The sequence below is a fragment of the Cydia splendana genome, chromosome 9 (genome assembly GCF_910591565.1).
Source record: "Cydia splendana chromosome 9, ilCydSple1.2, whole genome shotgun sequence".
Classification (NCBI taxonomy): domain Eukaryota; kingdom Metazoa; phylum Arthropoda; class Insecta; order Lepidoptera; family Tortricidae; genus Cydia; species Cydia splendana.
In genome coordinates this window covers 1,952,855-1,972,773 of record NC_085968.1, presented here as the reverse complement: position 1 = coordinate 1,972,773, position 19,919 = coordinate 1,952,855, and the positions used below count along the sequence as shown (strand labels likewise).

General features: G+C 37.1%; 1 protein-coding gene across 1 annotated transcript in view; it reads right to left on the bottom strand.

Moving 5' to 3' along the window:
• The window catches only part of LOC134793368 (cardioacceleratory peptide receptor-like), a 182,374-nt gene that overhangs the window by 24,868 nt on the left and 137,587 nt on the right, over nucleotides 1–19,919 (bottom strand). The window contains exons 4-7 of the mRNA XM_063764930.1: nucleotides 9,815–9,918; nucleotides 8,002–8,095; nucleotides 3,313–3,408; nucleotides 2,713–2,916 (exon numbers count right to left, since the gene is read on the bottom strand). Coding sequence (XP_063621000.1) covers nucleotides 2,713–2,916; nucleotides 3,313–3,408; nucleotides 8,002–8,095; nucleotides 9,815–9,918 — 498 coding nt within the window. The remainder of the gene's footprint in view (nucleotides 1–2,712; nucleotides 2,917–3,312; nucleotides 3,409–8,001; nucleotides 8,096–9,814; nucleotides 9,919–19,919) is intronic.

Sequence of the window (19,919 nt, the reverse complement as noted above, 5' to 3'; positions counted from 1 at the left end):
TTTTTGAGTTGTTTTCTTATGTTTGCTGGTAGAATTGACTTTTAAATGATGATTTTGGGTGACAAATATTTAATAACATTCATTTGGATTTGATTATGTTTGATATTTTACAATTAATATTATTTGCTTCGGGTTGGTGTAGTTAAAATTTTTTGTTTCACTCGGGGGCAAATTTTGTTTAACCCTCGTGCTTTGAAACCCTCGCAACGCTCAAAATTCCATTTTTCGAACCACTGGCTACGCTAGTGGTTCAATTTTGGAATCTTTCGCTTGCTCGGGTTCGGGTACCTATCAATATTAGCACGAGCGGTTAAACAACAACTTTGCCCCTTGTAAAACAAATAACTATTATATATATACATATATATTTTAATATAATGGTGGTTTAGACAAGACCAATTTACCAACAAGAAACCCCAAAATTTCGTTGATTCAGTAATTATATTTATTCGTTAAGGAAACGAAAATACTCCATTTTTTTTGTTTCCGCTAAACCCATTTTGTAATAATTCTCTCAGAGTTCATTATCTGACGTATACTTATCCTATTTTCTTTGAGTGCTAGAGATAAAAGCATTTTCTTTTCAGATAAGGGGTAATTGGGGTTATTGCGTCAACAGGACAATTCCGACTTTCGAAAAATCTGCATTTATCTCCTTAACTGAAATAGATATCGTATGCGAATGTACAGTCAAGGTCAAGAAATTAAGACCGCATCGACCGTCCATTAACGGCCTCATTAGGGGAATAGTGTTATCTAATAAACCAATGAATTTGGACGCTTAATACAGCCTTAACAAAAAGTTTCACTATATATCAACAATGGTGAACGATGAATTAATCAACCTATATAGTAATGTAACTAGGTAACTAATTAGAAAACATAAATCAAAATATATTTAATACCAGTACTACCAGTAGTTACTTAAATTAAGGAACTTAAAAACCGGGCAAGTGCGAGTCGGACTCGCGCACGAAGGGTTCCGTACCATAATGCAAAAAACGGCAAAAAAAAAAACGGTCACCCATCCAAGTACTGACCTCGCCCGACGTTGCTTAACTTCGGTCAAAAGTCACGTTTGTTGTATGGGAGCCCCACTTAAATCTTTATTTTATTCTGTTTTTAGTATTTGTTGTTATAGCGGCAACAGAAATACATCATCTGTGAAAATTTCAACTGTCTAGCTATCACGCTTCGTGAGATACAGCCTGGTGACAGACGGACGGACGGACGGACAGCGGAGTCATAGTAATAGGGTCCCGTTTTACCCTTTGGGTATGGAACCCTAAAAATGGTAAAAGTATAAGGACAAAATCATAACTTTTAAACATTATTCTCGCTCAAAAACCTATCGCAATAACCCCAATGTACCGTATATATTTTGTGGCATGTTAATAAACAGTGGTGATAGTTTTATTACAATGAGCTTTAGAAAGAGTTTAATGTTGTAATTGTTGATTTAAATGTTATTTAATAAATAGGTCATACGGTTGTTTGATCTATGAAAAATGTACATTTGCTACATACCAAAGAAGAAATGTTACAAAAGAAATACATTTTGATTTTAAATAATGTTTTAAAGTTAGGTTATTTGTTGATTGGAAAAAAATATTTAGCGCTTCTGGCAAAATTATTAAATCAAAATAGGTACCGATCTACATTTCATAAAAAAATGTGTATTATATATATAGGTCGCGAATAACCGCTAGAATTATCCATTACCTATTCATTACGATATCGCGAGTTAAAAAATAATGTTTTATGGATATTGGATGACTACTTCTTCATACAAACATAGTCCTCATTTTTCTCTCATAACATTATGGAAAATACCTTTACACAATATATATGTAATTAACCACAAAACACACACTGAGCAAAAACCAAATTACATACAAACAATGTTTTAAACACTAATTCGTAACTTTTTTAATAATCAAAATATCGAAAAAATCTATATATGTTTTTAATAAACATCAAATGGTGTACAAATATTTTCTATGATGTTAATATTAAAAGAGAAAAATGGGAAACACCTTCTTTGTGTGGAAAAGCGATTTTGCGTGGTCGTCTAGATTTCCCTTAATTTATTTCAGTTAGACCAAAATAATTAAATAAAAATTTATTTCGTACTTTTATGGGAACGGCGTCTTAAAACCTGATTTTATAGACCCGATACAAAATGACAGGTCGATTGTCCCAATTTGTCCCGTTCTGTCATTTTAGTAAGAAAAACAAAAGCTTGGGTAATAAAATTGTCATTTTATCTGAGATATAAAACAAAAAAAAATATGTAGGTCACACTTAGGCAATAGGATTTATTTTTGCGGTGGAAGTGTGAGCACATTAATTGTATGCAAAAAATACGCAAGTAAGTACTTACATATAACGGGTTAGCACTAATTTACTAGCACGTTGTTTTGTAGTATCACGCGGATTAACTGAGTAAAATTTTTGAATGCATTAATTTAATATAAAAAAACTGATTTGTGTGTCCTTAGAAGTATGATCAAAAGCACCTAGCTTAGCTATTAGCTGGAAGCTCAGTTTCTCTTTCGTTCATATACGATCATTGTCATATACAGTCATCTTCATAATTTTGACTCTTACCATTTACCTTTGCTTTTCGTCCAGATAGTCATGAGTCATGACTATAACAGCGTAGCACGCCGCTATAGCCAGGGCCGGGAACACAAACATACTACTACTAACCATTACTCATAGTTTTCGTCCTCCTAGAGCTAACGGGGGGACTCATGACGACCGCTTTGCTCTTCGTCCAGATGGTCATGACTATAACAGCGTAGCAAGCCGCTATAGCCAGGGCGGGGAACACGAAGATCATGACGGAGACCAGGGTCATCCAGATCTGCCATCTCTCGGACGAGCCAAGGTCTATCCAGCATTGTTGTTGCCCTAAAATTAACAGGAAAGTATAAATGTTTCAGTTGAAGACAAATTTGGTCTGCATACAATGTTTTGTTAGGAATAATAATTTTTAAGAAGCATGAAGTCAATGTAGGGCTAACGCACAATGATGGACTTCAATTGCCAAGCCATTTATATACACATTTTTAGGTCTTGAACAACCAAATTAGCTTATGTCTTAAAAATACCGTAGCCCTGACAACTTCTTCATAAGATAAAACTTATTCAAAGATGTTTATTACAGGGCTCTGATTACAAAATAGTATGAATATTTTTAAAAATCGTTTGATAAATGCAGCGACTGCTCTTTCAACTTCAAGATAAGTAGGGTTTATAACAAAGTTCAATGCTTGTTTGCCACTGACGTGGTAAAAGAAGCTTTACCTTGTACTTCTTTAATTTCGTACAATATCAGAAGTGGGATAGAAAACACTATGCTGATGATCCAAGCTGACGCAATGAGGCCCCTCGCTCGGTTCCCTGAAACAATAAAATAATAATAATTCAAGTACACAAATACATACAGATATAGGTACACAACTACACACATTGCCGCACCACACATAAACGGCCAAGACAAATCAAGAAAGTAGTGCGTGTGATATGCGGCAATCGTCAAGACGATCGTCAATATCTTTTCAAAATCATAACAATGAATCGGACTCGTGTATACATATTATCGTTCGACAAGCCAAGACATACTAACTCACCCGCGGTCCATTGGGTTAGTATTATTGTAGAGAAGCCATACCTAACAATGAAATTGTCGCATTCACAACCTGTACCACGCGACCAAAACGTCGTAAGGACCGTAAAATTCATGGCGCTCACGCGATTAGGTCGCGAGATTCACGCTCCGCTTCTATGGTTTGTTGTCAAAACAACATCAACTCATGGCGCAAAATACTTGTTCTCTGTGCCTGTTCTATACGTTAGTATTAAATTAATAATACAAGTTGAATACCGCAGTCACGAGACTCTAGAGCCTGCATCGAAACTAAAAACAAATGAATATTCAATAGAATCAGGCGTTACTTTGCGGAAATCCATATTAATTTCAGTAATATTAGGTAGGTAATAATAATAATAATACTAAGTAGGTACTATGAATACATAGACAATTTTACCGTCCTAAAAATTATAATATGAAACATTTTCTACTAAGAAGCATTCAATACAAGGTTTCAGTAAATAATGACGACCGGTCTGGCCTAGTGGGTAGTGACCCTGCCTGCGAAGCCGATGGTCCTGGGTTCGAATCCCAGTAAGGGCATTTATTTGTGTGATGAACACTAATATTTGTTCCTGAGTCATGGGTGTTTTCTATGTATATAAGTATGTATTTATCTATATAAGTATGTATATCGTCGTCTAGCACCCATAGTACAAGCTTTGCTTAGTTTGGGGCTAGGTTGATCTGTGTAAGATGTCCCCAATATTTATTATTATTATTTATTAAATGAGTGTAGGTACTTTATTAAAATAGATTCAAGAAGTTTCGCGTGACTGATATCATACAATTGAAAAAAAAATTACAAATTGAATAAGTAGGTACTAAGAAGAAATACCCAAAGAATTTGAAGTATTTTTATATTCTAATTTGTCAAAGATACACGTGTAGGCGATTTCTATAATAAAACACGTTCCACTTAAAAACGAATGACAAAAAAGATTCAACCTAAATTGGGAAGTAAGTAAAATATGGTTGGGAAACTTTTTTGACATTTTTGTAAATGCCAAAATTGAGAAAGGTTTTTACGAAGGCTTTAATTAAGAAGCTTTGGTAGGCATTGAATTGTTGACAATCAAAGAAACCTTATTACTATAATAAAAATCTAATACTTTTTTCAATGAACTAATGTATTTTTATTTTTATTAGTTTTTTCGTTAACAAAATAGGTACAAGCGCAATTATTTCAAAATATTAAACACTTTTACGATGTATAGTTTTGATTTATTACTGGCGGTGTATTTTCTTTTTTTACAGTAAAGAATGACTCACTCTAGAACGTTCCGGGTCCGGGCCAAGGCGTCCGACACTTCGTTTTATATAGAATCACGTGATTATAGATCACCTGTCATAGAAAATGAAGTGTCGAAAGCCTCAGTCCGGGGCATCCTTAAAAGTGGCCCACTGATTAAGAGTCCGCCGGACGGTATCGGCCTGTCAGTTAGAACAAAATGTTGACAGATCCGAACAACTGACAGGCCGATGCCGTCCGGCGGACTGTTAATCAGTGGGCCCCTTAAATTGGCCACAAAAAAAACCTTACAACAAAATATGAGTGATTTCGACGTGAACAACATTCTAACATATTCTTTGCTTGCCCTTTAGACGGACAATTTCATCCATTTATTTACTCAATTTACGAGTATGGCTGACCCAAAACTTTTGTATTAGATTCAGGGATTTATTGTACGGTGACTTGTACCAGTTGTACCGTCATAATGTCAGACTTATGATAATGTTTATTGAAGTAAAAAGAAAATAGTCAGAATGAAAAATCTGTTTACAACAAATATAATACCCTACTTAGGTATATTTTTACCGAGACTCTCGGCACGAGGTTCTTGACGAGTGTGTACAGTCACCTACAATAATATGTTACACAACGAAGGCCGCAAAAATATCTGACACGATCTTATTTGTAGAGCCATAAGAGCGTGTCATATATTTTTGCGGCTTTCGAAGAGTACATATTATTGCAGGTGACTGTACAGCCGACATAAAAAGTTAACTCGACTGTTTAGTGTAGGTACTGAAATAAACAAAAAAAAATCGCAGAGCTCAGGAAATAGTAGTTTGTGTTACAAGGGATCAAAATTATATATTTCCGTCAAGAGCGTACATTAAATCCTGAATGAAGCGATGGATTCTACAAAGTAGAATCCTGAGTGTAATGAGGGATTCAAGTGTTAACGCCCAAGACGAAATAATTTTGATACCGTGTGACACATACTGCTTTTCACATCAACTATGAGGAAAACTAAAAAAATCTTAGTGTTGACACAATCTGATGCCAACACAAATCATTAAATCTGATACAGATTATTTAAGCAAAAAAAAATAATGTGCAAACAAATGTAAAAATAGTGTTCTAGAACAGAAAAGTGTTACTTTGATCCCTCCTAGCAAGGAGGAAAAGTGCCACTTTGATCCCTCCTAGCAGGGAAGAAAAAGCTCTTTTCCGAATAGGTGGTGTGAAAAGTAAATTAAATACCTATTTAATCCGCGGTTTCATTGGCTTGTTGGTTACATTCAACGGTAATTACTTATTCTATTGTAATCGCGGTGATTCTACAATTAATTACCATCAGATTCTACAATTAATTACCGCCAGTGTTCAAATATATCACAACATACCTCACCAATTAATAATAATATTTCATTTCAATTTGCAAATAATTTTATTAAGCAGTACCTATTCGCACGATTATACACGACGGTCTTGTAAGAAAGAGACATGTAAAGTCGTTTGTCTTACTATCTCACTCTATCCTGTAGCTTGAAATGATAGCGAACGGATTTAAACTTTCACGATTATTAAACATTATCAAACTGCACAACGGGACTTAATCGCGTATTTAAGTTTTAAGATTTACCTCCGACGTTTCGAGGACGGCGTTGTCCCCGTGGTCTCGGAGAAGACTGGCTCAAGTTGACACCAACATCGCGCGGCTAGAAGATGTTGATGTCAACTTGAGCCAGTCTTCTCCGAGACCACGGGGACAACGCCGTCCTCGAAACGTCGGAGGTAAATCTTAAAACTTAAATACGCGATTAAGTCCCGTTGTGCAGTTTGATAATGATAGCGAACGGGTTGTGTAGACGCGGTATTTGCAAATAATAACTAGTGATATTTACTTTTCAATATAACTAGTTTTAGTCAGTAACGAAAATTAATTATTATGAGTAAATTTATTTATTTTATCGTATGGCATCATATTATATTTACAGATACAGAGAAATCATAAATCTAACTCCAGAGAATTAATCCACTTGATAGCTTCGTCGTTCAGTTTTATCAGGTCTTCCGGGGGGCCTCCAGTATATCGACCTTACGTATTCAAGTAAATGAGTTTGATGAACATGTTAAATTTCTTTAGCGTGGTTTCTATATCACTGCCCAAAATAATTGGCTCAAAGACTAATTAATTAATATTCGTGTGTTAATTCTCAAGCGAAGTCACCCGTTACAAGACATTTGACGGTACGCTTGTCACATATTATGGGAAACGAATATTACACAACATACGAGCAGGCAGCGTCAGAAATAGTTTAATTAAAGTAATAGTTTATGTAACTGCTACATAATGAAAGACATTCAGTGTAGTTTTATGAAACGAGCTAAAAGCGAGCTTCATAAAAACATCACACGAGTGTTGTAATGCCTAATTTTGTACAATTACGTGCATACACTGCTGTATATCTACACACATATTATAAACTCTCTAATATATTGCTATTATGTTTATATCTGTGAGTGTATAAATAAAATATTGTTTAGAATAACTTGATTTATGTTTCATATTTCTTCTCGTTGTCTACAATCCTGCACTAAGTACCGTAAAATGGGGTGAGTAGAGTCAAAACTGAAATTCAAACCTTGATAACATTTTATTTTTACATATGAAAACTGAATGGTGTATATAATAAGTGTTCCGGACGTTTGTATTTTAGTTTTTATTTTATTTTGGGTAGTTCCATTTCATAACTTTGACGATAAAGAGGAAAACCCACCTCACCCCGTAGTGCCTCGTATTTGGGGTGAGAGGGGTTTTCATACAAATGTGATTTTGGAAGATTATTGGATTGATTTTTTTTAAATATCCGTATTACTATAGCTCCATTTTAAATTGGAATACATTATTTTTGTAGCAGTAGCCTTAAAATCCCTTCTCACCGCCCTCTCAAACCTTCTCTCCCCATTCATAACCCACCTCTCCCCGCGAAACCTACTCACCCCGTTTTACGGTACAAGTTTTCTTTTTGACCATTGGTTGACTGGTAGAGAATGCCAATGTGCAATAGAGTTTAAATAAATAAAAAAATAAATGAATGGTTTTACTCACAACTGCCCGAGAAGTTCATAGGATTGGTGATGGCGTCACACCGGTCTATGCTCAGTGCGACCAGCACGTACGTGGACGCGTACATCACCACGGCCTGCAACAGAAACACTGTTAAGGTACGGTTCGGATTTCTGCACCAGTATGGCAGCGCGATGTTACTGCCGGCTGCATTCCTGTCGCAAATGTCAAAAATCAGGACATCAACCTTTTTAGGGTTCCGTACCCAAAGGGTAAAACGGGACCCTATTACTAAGACTTCGCTGTCCGTCCGTCCGTCCGTCCGTCAGTCCGTCCGTCCGTCCGTCCGTCCGTCTGTCTGTCACCAGGCTGTATCTCTCGAACCGTGATAGCTAGACAGTTGAAATTTTCACAGATAATGTATTTCTGTTGCCGCTATAACAACAAATACTAAAAACAGAATAAAATAAAGATTTAAATGGGGCTCCCATACAACAAACGTGATTTTTGACCAAAGTTAAGCAACGTCGGGAGTGGTCAGTACTTGGATGGGTGACCGTTTATTTTTTGCTTTTTTTTCCGTTTTTTTTTTGCATTATGGTACGGAACCCTTCGTGCGCGAGCACGACTCGCACTTGCCCGGTTTTTTTTTTGTATATTAGAGTTGAGTTGAGTTAATTAACATTGAGTTTGACATTTGCGGCAGTAATGAAGCCGGCAGTAATGTCACGCTGTGTAATGGCAGTAGTGGCTCAGTCGCCCAAATATCGCCTCTCTCGTGTTGAAATTAGGTTGAGTGAGCCACTGTACCTGGCCTTTTTCTACTGAGCCACTGTTCCCTCCTTGAAGGGTCAGCAGTAGTAGGGACTACTGCTACTATGGGAGTGTTACTGAAGGAAGTAAAGCAATGGGGTTGGCAACTGTCAAAGGTTTGCATAGATGGCGCCATCGTAGCTTGCCCCATTTTCTATGAGATTTGGCTTAAAGGGCTGGCATCCAGGGCATAAAAAAAGCAAAAATTTGACACAATTGTAGGGATTGACAGGGCAAGCTATGCTGGCGCCACCTGCTAAATACGTCGACCGGGCAACCCATTTGATAATAATCATCCCGCGAACTCTTCATGATTCTTCTGATGGTTTTCATGAAATTTACAAGGAAAATGAGATGAATCTAATCTATTTCTAAAATGAATAAGGTTAATAGGAAGAAAACCTTTGATCATATCATTGCAAGCAAGCAAGCAAGCGTGTTCAAAGGAATTGATTTTATCAACAGCGCCAGTCTTTCATGTCAACAATGCGGAAATAAATTTTTCTTGTAATCGAATGAACATGTTTTCCTCGGATTTCTCGCCAAAATGTTTATCAGCTCTATTCGAACATTGCTTATAAGAAGTCGCAGTGGTACGATACCGATCTGTCAGTGTCAAAAGTGTCATTTCTTCAACGAAAAACGTCACTTTTGACACTGTAAGATTAGTCTAAAGTTAACGTTCGGACTAGAGACGATGCAGTCGTATCGGTGCTCCAGTGGAAGATCCTCAAAAACGTATCGTAACGTCGAGCGTTTATTCGACTTAATTCAAATTTTGTTTTCGATTCCACATGAGATACCCTGTAGAATCGAAGGTAGGGCTGGTGCGTACCTCCCTCAGCGTATCGCCCTTGCGGTACAGAGAGGTAACGCCGCCAGCGTAATGGGATCCATGCCGCAGGCTGAACTGTTCGACGGGGCATTTTTTTATGATTGGGGTCTTTTTAGGTTACTTTAATTTTTATACTGTATTTATAGGTACCAATTTATTTAATTTAAAATTTTGTTCAGAAATATGACCGATGGGAAAGTTTCTTACCTGCAGAAATTTAACGAATTTGCACATAAACTCCCCGGCGAGCCACGCTATTGTGTGTTTTTGCACGATGTCTGCGAATACCAGCACAAGGCCCACGAAAAGATCTGAGGACAAATAAAAATTTGTGTAAATTATAGTAGTTTATGACTGCTACATAATGAGCGGCATTAAAATACGAGTGCGGGTTTATGAAACGAGCCGAAAGCGAGTTTCATAAAAACATCACTCGAGGGTTTTGAATACGGTTTAATATGCTTATAATATGGTTACACTTAGTAGTACGAGTAAAAAGTTTCGTATGTAAAACTTCTAGGTACTATCTCTTATTTTATTACAATTTCTAGCAATCAAAACTAATAACGTGTTACGTTTAATGTTCATGTCAAATTCCATATAATTTAAGCATGTCGTTTTAAAATGAGCGTAACTTCGATTGTATGGGAGCGGCTTTTTGGTGGCGGTTCGTTGACTCTTAAAGAAACTGTTACTTTTTATTTTAGAAAAAACAGGAGTAGTTAAAATAAATGTTCGTGATTTACTCGTGGATTGACCGTAATGAAACTTTATGAACACGGGTACAGTTAGACCCTCTTTGTTTTGTTTGCCATGCTTACAAAATTATACACTAACTTTTGTCGTAAACCTTGTACAATCACCCACACTGTTAACTGACAGTTTGTAAACCTTATTACTAGAGATGCACCGGATATTCGGTTACTATCCGGTATCCGGCCTATCCGGCCATTATTTTAACATCCGGCCGGATACCGGATAGTGACCTACTATCCGGCCGCATACCGGATAGTATCATTGCTTGATTTCGGAGTAAACAAAATTGAAATAAGAAACAGTCACGGTCATAATCGTACCCGTTTATTATTTTAAAACAATTTAAACATTCCACTAACTTGCACGCGCAATCATTTCTAACCTAGAAATGAGTCCGCGCGAACGTTCACTACGAAACAGCTCAAAACCTGCACAATGCGCATCTGAAAAACCGAAATGTAGGTATAGTTCCGCCGGCCGAACATTCGGCGGCCGAATACCGGATATTCGGCCGATGGTCCGGCCGAATATCCGGTATCCGGCCAAACAACTATCCGTTGCATCTCTACTTATTACAAAAGGCATACGGTCCACCGATGGCCAGTTAAGAGTGTTGCTGATTTTACAATATAATTTAAGTTTTTAAGAATATTACTTTTAATTTCATGAGCTTCTTGCTTTTGGCATAAAAAGAACCTGAAATTTTTAAGTTTATTTTATATCATGATGAATAATCTTTTAAGAAATGTCGAATGTTAACTTGTTGTTCGCAGTCTATAGTCGTATAGTTTTAAAATGTCGGAATTTACTTAAGAGATTACCAGCCGATGAATGGCGTTGTTATCTTTTGTCAAACCAAACCGCTAATTGCGCGTGGAAAATAAAAAGCAATAACAACAAAAGATTTCATACAGATAACAACTTTACCGCTTAAAGAGTACGTATATACTTATACTTACTTACTTATAGACTTATAAGTACACTTATACACTACACATACACTTACTTATACACTTTTTGACTTATAGAGTTAGAATACCAATAAGCAGGTACTCGTTACCTATAGGACCTTTTAGAATTTAGAGCCGTTGTCATCCAGGTTGTTTAATGTTTAATTTCCAATTACTCTGCGTTACGAAAACGTATGAATATAATATTTGCATAACTCTACGGTAAATTACATGCATTTGCATGTTCTACGAGCACACTTTTGACATTGGCCAAATCATAATAAATTTGATGGAAGCCACAGACAAGACATCCTCCAGACTGAGCGCGCATTTTGAACACATATTAACTCACATTTATAGACGGGTCTAACGCGAATTTTATTCAATTACCTTGATTTACCGACGTTTCGACACAGGTTTCATTAGTCGTGGTCGCGGCTGACTGATGTGCCAGCAAAATGTCAAAACAGAGATTTGTGCACCTACCCGACGAAAAGTGTATGGAGAAGTTTGGGGTATAGACATCACATTTTCAAACCACCCACTACACATAATGTTAATGTGTTGAGCATAGTAGCTCTACCCCCTCTGCCACAAATACGGTAGTTTTACTCCATTTTCGAGTCAAAAGTGTCTTTGTGTGACGTCCGTGTCTTTGAACGGACCAATCACGGCACGGGACCTCGCTCACCTCGTCCCCCGAACCCCCGTATTTTTGGCAGCATCGGTTTCATGAAATAATTGCTCTACACTCCGTCTAGAGGATTCCTAGTCTATGATGGAAGCCATTACCTATTTAAAAGAAAAAGAACAACGCATATAAGCCTTTCTCTTCTATGGATAAATGAACACTGTATTTTTACACGTGCCAGTCAATAATGAGTATGCTATAAACCTCTCTTAATGTATATTTTATTATTTTCCTTCTACGTTGAAACCTCAATCATTTAATATTTCAAAAGATTAAAAGCGTGGCTGACATATTTTTCCATTCATGTTATAATATATCAAAGAGCCTTATTAAAATTCCTATTTAATTTACAACCAAAAGCATATACGTAAAGGTGGTAAAGTACTTAATGTGTGCTATATGTATAACATGTACATTGCACAATATATACATTCAGGCAATAGATTACCAAATAACAGACTCCGCGTCAAGAAACTTTTACAACCTCCGCTATATAACGAATTAGAAGAAATACAGAAGAAATACATTTATTTTAACGTCACAACATAGTACATGAAAAAAAAAAGTATGCAGACATAAAACAGATTAGGACGCTAAAATAGGATCCCCACTCAGCATGATGCCGCGGCAGACCGTGGCGCTGGTTTTCTGTGGGGACCTGACTTAATCTAAAAATGAAAGAAATTATAACTATAGAAGACTGACTTGAACTCAAAACGACCCAAGGAAAAATGTGCTGCGTGCGGCTTGACGTACGGCACGCTTGTTGACAACGTCAAATAAGTGTAATTTCGCGCACGATGCTTAACATAATTATACCTATAAGTTGCTATAAGTAATTTTATTTTAGTCTTTTTTCACCAATCGCAACTTTTTCTCAATATTTAGCGGTAATTTTGTATCGGGTAATATTGAAATCTGCGGGCTATAATTATGTCAGATAAGCATTTGGAAATTATTATACCCAGAATCACGAGCTCTTTTGTTCCTAATAGGAGAAAAAAAGTTTCTCAAGATTTTCTTCATGTGGGTTAATTTATTTATAGTTTTGGTTCGATTCTTAAAAATATTATAAAATAGATTTTTATTTTTACATTTCATTTATAATAATTGAACAATACACTTTTTTCAGATCTGGGATTTTTATGTTATTTCTACCTGGGTGTGTGTGATCTGAAATCACAAGCTCTTACCGTCCTAATAATAGGACTAAAGTGTCCCAAGATTTGTATATCCATTCCGTTACAATTTTTCAGTAATTTAATAGGACGGTAACGGAATGGAAACATAAAAAAATGTAAGTAGGTACCGACATTTTGAGATACTTTTTTTCTCGTATAAGGATCGAAAGAGCTCATGATTCCGTGTAGAAATAACATAAAAATTTTCAAATTAGAAATAATGGCAACAGTGAATAGAATCAGGCGTTACTTTGCGGAAATCCATATTAATTAAAACCAAAATATTACTTTGCTAATCCGCGAAAAGATAACGTGCTAGTCAATCAGTGCTAACCCGTTATACTTACTTGCGTATTTTTACATGCAATTAATATTCCCACCCACCCACCGCAAAAATAAATACGCAAATAAATATAACAAACCACCACCAAAAGAATAATCCTCGACACGTGTTTCGCCTCTCTACGAGGCATCCTCAGGAGTTGTTGACGGTCTGACGCCCGGCAACGGAATGACCTGTCTAGAATGGTCGGCCATATTTATACCTTGACCACTCCCCGTACTGTGCAAGTGTGAGTGAGATGGAAAAATTCGTAAGAACGGCGATGACGCAACATTCAATTGTTCGTTAAGAATCATGCCCCTATTGTTGTACCTAATTATTTCCAGTTGTTCCAGAACACCCAAACGCAATCCCTTTTCCCAAACATGTAAAATATCAAAAGAATGATTCTCAGATAAAGTGTGACCTGTATCTAATAAGTGCTTTGCAAAATTGGACTTCTCTGGATGGTTATGTCTATATGACGCAACATGCTCTTTATACCTAGTAGTGAAATTACGGCCCGTTTGCCCCACATACACTTTATTGCATTCGTCACAGGTAAGCTTATAAACTCCAGACTTTTTCCCATTCTCGGTCTTATCTTTGCCATTGCAAAGCCTTGAGTGCAAAGTGTTATTTGTCTTAAAGGCCACAGGAATGTCGTTAGACTTTAAAATTTTGTAAATTGCATCAGACAACTTGCCAACATAAGTTATGCTCGCTTTATATTTCTTAATCGGTTCAGAGGATCGTGCCGCATACAACATAGTGTTGACTATACTATTCCGCTTTTTCCTGATGATACCATCCACAACAGACTTATCGTAACCATTTGAAACTGTTAAGTGATAAATATTATTTAATTCAATCTGATAGTGTTCATCAGAAAGAGGCACAGTCCATATTATATGCACATAACAATGAAAAGCAGCCAACTTATGCTGCCACGGATGCGTGGAAGAAGCCGGGATAACTGTATCGGTATGTGTAGGTTTACGGTAAATTCTGAACTGATGCCTGTTGTTTACTTTAGTGATTGTTAAATCTAGAAAATTCAGTGAGTTGTCTTGCTCTAGTTCCTTTTTTTAAACTTAATTTTTGGATGCTTACTATTAATTTCAGCAATAAATGCATCCAGGAGGCCCATACTACCCGTCCAACAAATAATCAAATCATCCACGTATCTAAAATAGTATAATATATTATTGTTGCCCACAATATGCTGGTTCTCAAAATGGTCCATAAAAATATAAGCCATTAAAGGACTTAGTGGTGAACCCATATCCAAACCATCACTTTGCAAATAATACTGTCCCCCAAATCTGAAATAATTTTGTTTCATACAAATCGCTGTTAGATCTATCAATTCATCTACTTCCCCTGGATGTAAACGTTGCCTTTCAAAAAGACCCTTAAGAATCTCCAAAGTCTCTCCATATGGCACATTTGTAAACAAACTGTCTACATCCAATGAAAGAAGTACAGCATTATCTGGTATGTTAATGTCCTTGATCTTTTCTATTAACTGCAAGCTATTTTTCAAGCAATATTTCGGCTGGAACTGGGACTTGTCTCTTATAATGGAATTCAACCTTTTTGCCAGATTATAAGTTGGCGCACCCAAATACGAGACTACTGGACGAACTGGGATATTATCCTTATGAATTTTAGGAAGTCCATAAAGAATAGGAGCTCGTGGATTCATAGGCACAACCATACTCTTCTGATGATCGGTTTAAAAAACAAACGAAGAATTCTTAACTGCTTGTCTAAGATCTTTCTGGAACCCTGGAGTTGGGTCTCTTTGCAATCTCGAAAATCCGTCACCTTGAATAAGGTCTAGTACTTTCCGATTATACTGTCCCTTCTCCATAATCACAATGCAGTTGCCTTTGTCTGCCTTTGAAACCACCAAATCACTGTCTTGCACTTTCTGTTGTATAGATCTCAGCAGCAAAACATCACAATCAACACACGCACTCTGTGCTGGACTAGTACTCTTGATAACATTAGCCACCATGGTCTTTGTATCTACATCACCACGGCCCCGCACTATTGCAACCTCAGAATCCACTGCCAAATTTTCTAATGTTCTCTGAGTAATTTTTGGCTGGAAATTATACTTCAAACCTTTATCTAAAAGCCCAATCTCATTTTCTGAGAACTCCACATTAGTTAAATTCTTGACTCGAGGATGGAAAACATGGTGAGTTACTTGCACATCCCTTCTCCTTAAAAATGAACCAGAACTCGACTCTGTTAACCTATGCAATTTGTTAAGCTGGGTAGTATACATCTGGTGTGCAAGTCTGGTGTCAATTTTAAAGTCTAACGACATTCCTGTGGCAAGTCCAATTTTGCAAAGCACTTATTAGATACAGGTCACACTTTATCTGAGAAACATTCTTTTGATAATTTACATGTTTGCAAAAAGGGATTGCATTTGGGTGTTCTGGAACAACTGGAAATAATTAGGTACAACAATAGGGGCATGATTCTTAACGAACAATTGAATGTTGCGTCATCGCCGTTATTACGAATTTTTCCATCTCACTCACACTTGCACAGTAGGGGGAGTGGTCAAGGTATAAATATGGCCGACCATTCTAGACAGGTCATTCCGTTGCCGGGCGTCAGACCGTCAACAAATCCTGAGGATGCCTCGTAGAGAGGCGAAACACGTGTCGAGGATTATTCTTTTGGTGGTGGTTTGTTATATTTATTTGCGTATTTATTTTTGCGATGGGAGGGTGGGAATATTAATTGCATGTAAAAATACGCAAGTAAGTATAACGGGTTAGCACTGATTGACTAGCACGTTATCTTTTCGCGGATTAGCAAAGTAATATTTTGGTTTTAATAATGGCAACATTCCATTTCTAACCGCAGCTGCACTACCGGTACTGAACGCGTCGCTGTCATTGTCAATTTCCATAGTGACAGTAGTGCAGCTGTCGTTGGAAATAGAATGTTACCCTAAGTCAAGCGTACAACTTTTTAAAATCAATTTGGCCCGTCTAATAAGTGATCTTTAATTGAGGTACTTATACCAAATATGTAGTTCAAAAGGGAAATGGGTCCGGAAGCCCATTGAGACGTGAACTTTTGATATGTGACTCGATTGAGTCTAAGGAATGAATCCATTGATGTTATCAGTACGAGAAGAATCAAAAAGATAATTGAATTTTTGTAGACTGGCCCCCGGCAGTTTCTTATTACCTTAGAAGAAACTCTTATGCATAAAAGCAATTTTATAAGAGAAAAGAGCATAATGTTATTATATTATTACACAGTAGAACCTCCATAGCATGAAGCTCAAGGAATACGCCAAAAAATTCGTGTTCTAGAGGCTAAGTATCAACTTAATGATGTCCTTATAGATTTTTATTCGTATTTTCGAGTACGGGAGTAATCGAAGAATACACAACAGCCTTATTATTACACATTTAATGATAATAACGGGTCTACGGCGATTAAATTTAATTATTATACGTGTTTAAAATTTGTCGGATTTTCTCGCGCACTCTGTTTAATAACACTTTCAACTACATGTACAATCAATCATTTCTAGATTTAGGTTACCTACTACAGGTATCCTACAATCGCCTGCGCTCGCGGTGTTCCACCCTTAGGGCGATACTCGCTTGATTGAACGCCTTGTAGGTAGCAGGTATAGTGTGTAGCTTTTAAATAGAGCTCGACGGCTAATCCTATTGTCTATTGTTAAGTAAAACCGCACGTGCTACTTACTTAAAAGGGTCTTAATTATTCTATTTGGCACCTAAGCGCGGGCTAGTCCAACGCCCAAAAAACCCGTGTAGGTGCGCTCTCCGATAACGCGCCTTTGTTACGCATCTCGATGACACATTTTAGACTGGTTCTGTAGCATTCGACTCGCCGGCACTCAGAAACCGAAGTACGTATTTTTTATGCAGGTGGTTGTGGTACGTGGCACGAGCGGTTTTACTTAACAATAGACAATATGATTAACCGTCGAGCTCTATTTGAAAGCTACACACTATAGTAAGGGATTAAGGCAATTTTTTACCGCGAGCACAGGCGAGCACAGGCTTTACTGCAGCGGCAATGTCGCGCTGCAATACACCAGAAATAAAGCATCCGACTGTATGGCCGTAAGAAACGTCAAACGTTAAGTTGCGTTAAGTGTCACTTTGTGGATTTTGAGTTTCCAAAATGTCCCGCTTGGCGCGCTGTTCAAAATTCCATACAAAAATAGACAACGCAAACGTGAACGCTCGTCACGCTATTGAATGAAAATGACACTAGGGGTAATTATGTAAGTATTAAGTATTACCTACCTTATAGTAAGGTATCCAATTCTCTAAAAACGTTTAGAATAGTTACTGAGTATAAGTAATTCTAATAAAAAAACTTCCGTGAGACACAGACATATTAAATATATTAAGAACGGGTCACTCACGTATTTTAAGTCGAAAAACGCTCACCACCACCGTCATCACCACCGTAAAGGCAAGCTCCTGTACGTCTACCAGCAGTTTTTACATTGACATAACGCTCACGTCTACGTAATTTACTTTCTGTACATTTCGCTTGCACTAATATGCGAGTACGAGCGAGATGCATAGAAAATAAGTTACGTAGACGTGAGCGTAGGTATATGTCAATGTCAAAACTGATGGTAGACGTACTGATGACAATACTCGGTAGGGAGTTTCATTTTATTTTCATTTATTCTATTCTTAAACAATACAATCATTGTGTCAGAAATCACATTAAATACATTTTATAAATAACAACAATAAACCATTAATACTAATACTAAATAACAATTATAAATACCTTATGTTAGGACCTATCATATATTTCCTCAATACTATAGGAGCATCTAGTCAATAAGAACGACTTCAACTTACGCTTAAATAAGAACCAGTCCGTAATTAGTTTTAGGTCAGTAGGGAGCTTATTAAATAGAGTGACCGCCTGATATCTTGCACAATGTTTAGCTACCTGAAGCTTTGGAATGAAACTGTGCTTTATGTTTTTTGTCCTTGTGGCTAGGCGAGACTCCTGTTCTTCAACTGTACAAACTTTAGCAACGTCTTTCACAAACTGGGTAAGAAGAATGAGGACGTACAAGCTGGGACCCGTGAGAATACCTAGTTTTTGAAAAAACTCTCTACATGAACCCAGAGTAGGAATGCGTACCATTGCTCGAATTGCTCTTTTCTGGGCAATCAAGGCTCCGTTAATATTATATAAAAAACTATTTCCCCAAAACCTTATACTGTACCGCAATCTTGACTCTACTAGGGCATAATAAACAATTTTGAGTTGATCTAGATCTAACACATCTCTGAGGCTTCTAAGGGCATAACAAGCGGAATGGATCGAATTTACTATAGCCTCCAGCTCTCGCTTCCAATTTAGATTAGCGTCAATGTAAACTCCTAGAAATTTAACGTGATCAGCAGTATTCAAACTGACTTGGTCCATAGTAACATCAAGTTTGTCAGTTTTCTTGGCGTTTAGTTTGAATAGTAAAGCTTGGGTCTTGTCTGAATTCAGGCGTAAGTTATTAGACGTGAACCAATGGGTGAAGGCTGAAATAGCACTATTGGTAATACTATTGAGCTCGGCCATGCTATTCGCAGATATCACTGCGTTTGTGTCATCAGCAAAGACAATCAAGGAACAGCTCGGCACGACACTAGGCACATAATTGACTAGGTCATTAGCAAATAGGAGGAAAAGTATAGGGCCCAATATGGAGCCCTGTGGTACCCCTCTGTTTACTCTAACTAACTTTGATTTAACAGGAATATCAACTCTACATTCACCACTAACTTCAAAATTATTTATTTCGACATATTGGTTCCTGTTTTGAAGATAGCTAGCTAAAAGATGATACGCATTACCCCTGATTCCATAAAATTCAAGCTTTTCCATTAGAATCACATGGTCGACCGTATCAAATGCGGAACTCAGGTCAAGGAATAGTCCTACAACTCTTTTACGATCATGTAGTTTAGTGATCACATCATCGATTAGGGCATCTACGGCATCTGCTGTTCCCTTATTCTTCTGGAAACCGAATTGTCGCGGGTTAATTATATCATTCTCCTGGAGGTGTTTTAAGAGTTGCGTTTTAATCAGCTTTTCAAAGATTTTTGAGACCACGGGCAGAAGCGCTATAGGCCGGTAGTTTTTCGGGTCACTTTTTACACCTTTCTTGTAAACCGGGAGAACTCTAGCCACCTTTAGTTGGTCAGGGAAGACAGCACGATCGAAGCAATTGTTAAAGAAACATGCAAGTGGCTTAGCTAATATATCTATGCAATTTTTAATTACTAAAATTGGCATTTCATAATGCCCGCAAGATTTTTTGTTTTTCATGTGCTGTACTTAACTGTCTTTGTTATCTCTGATG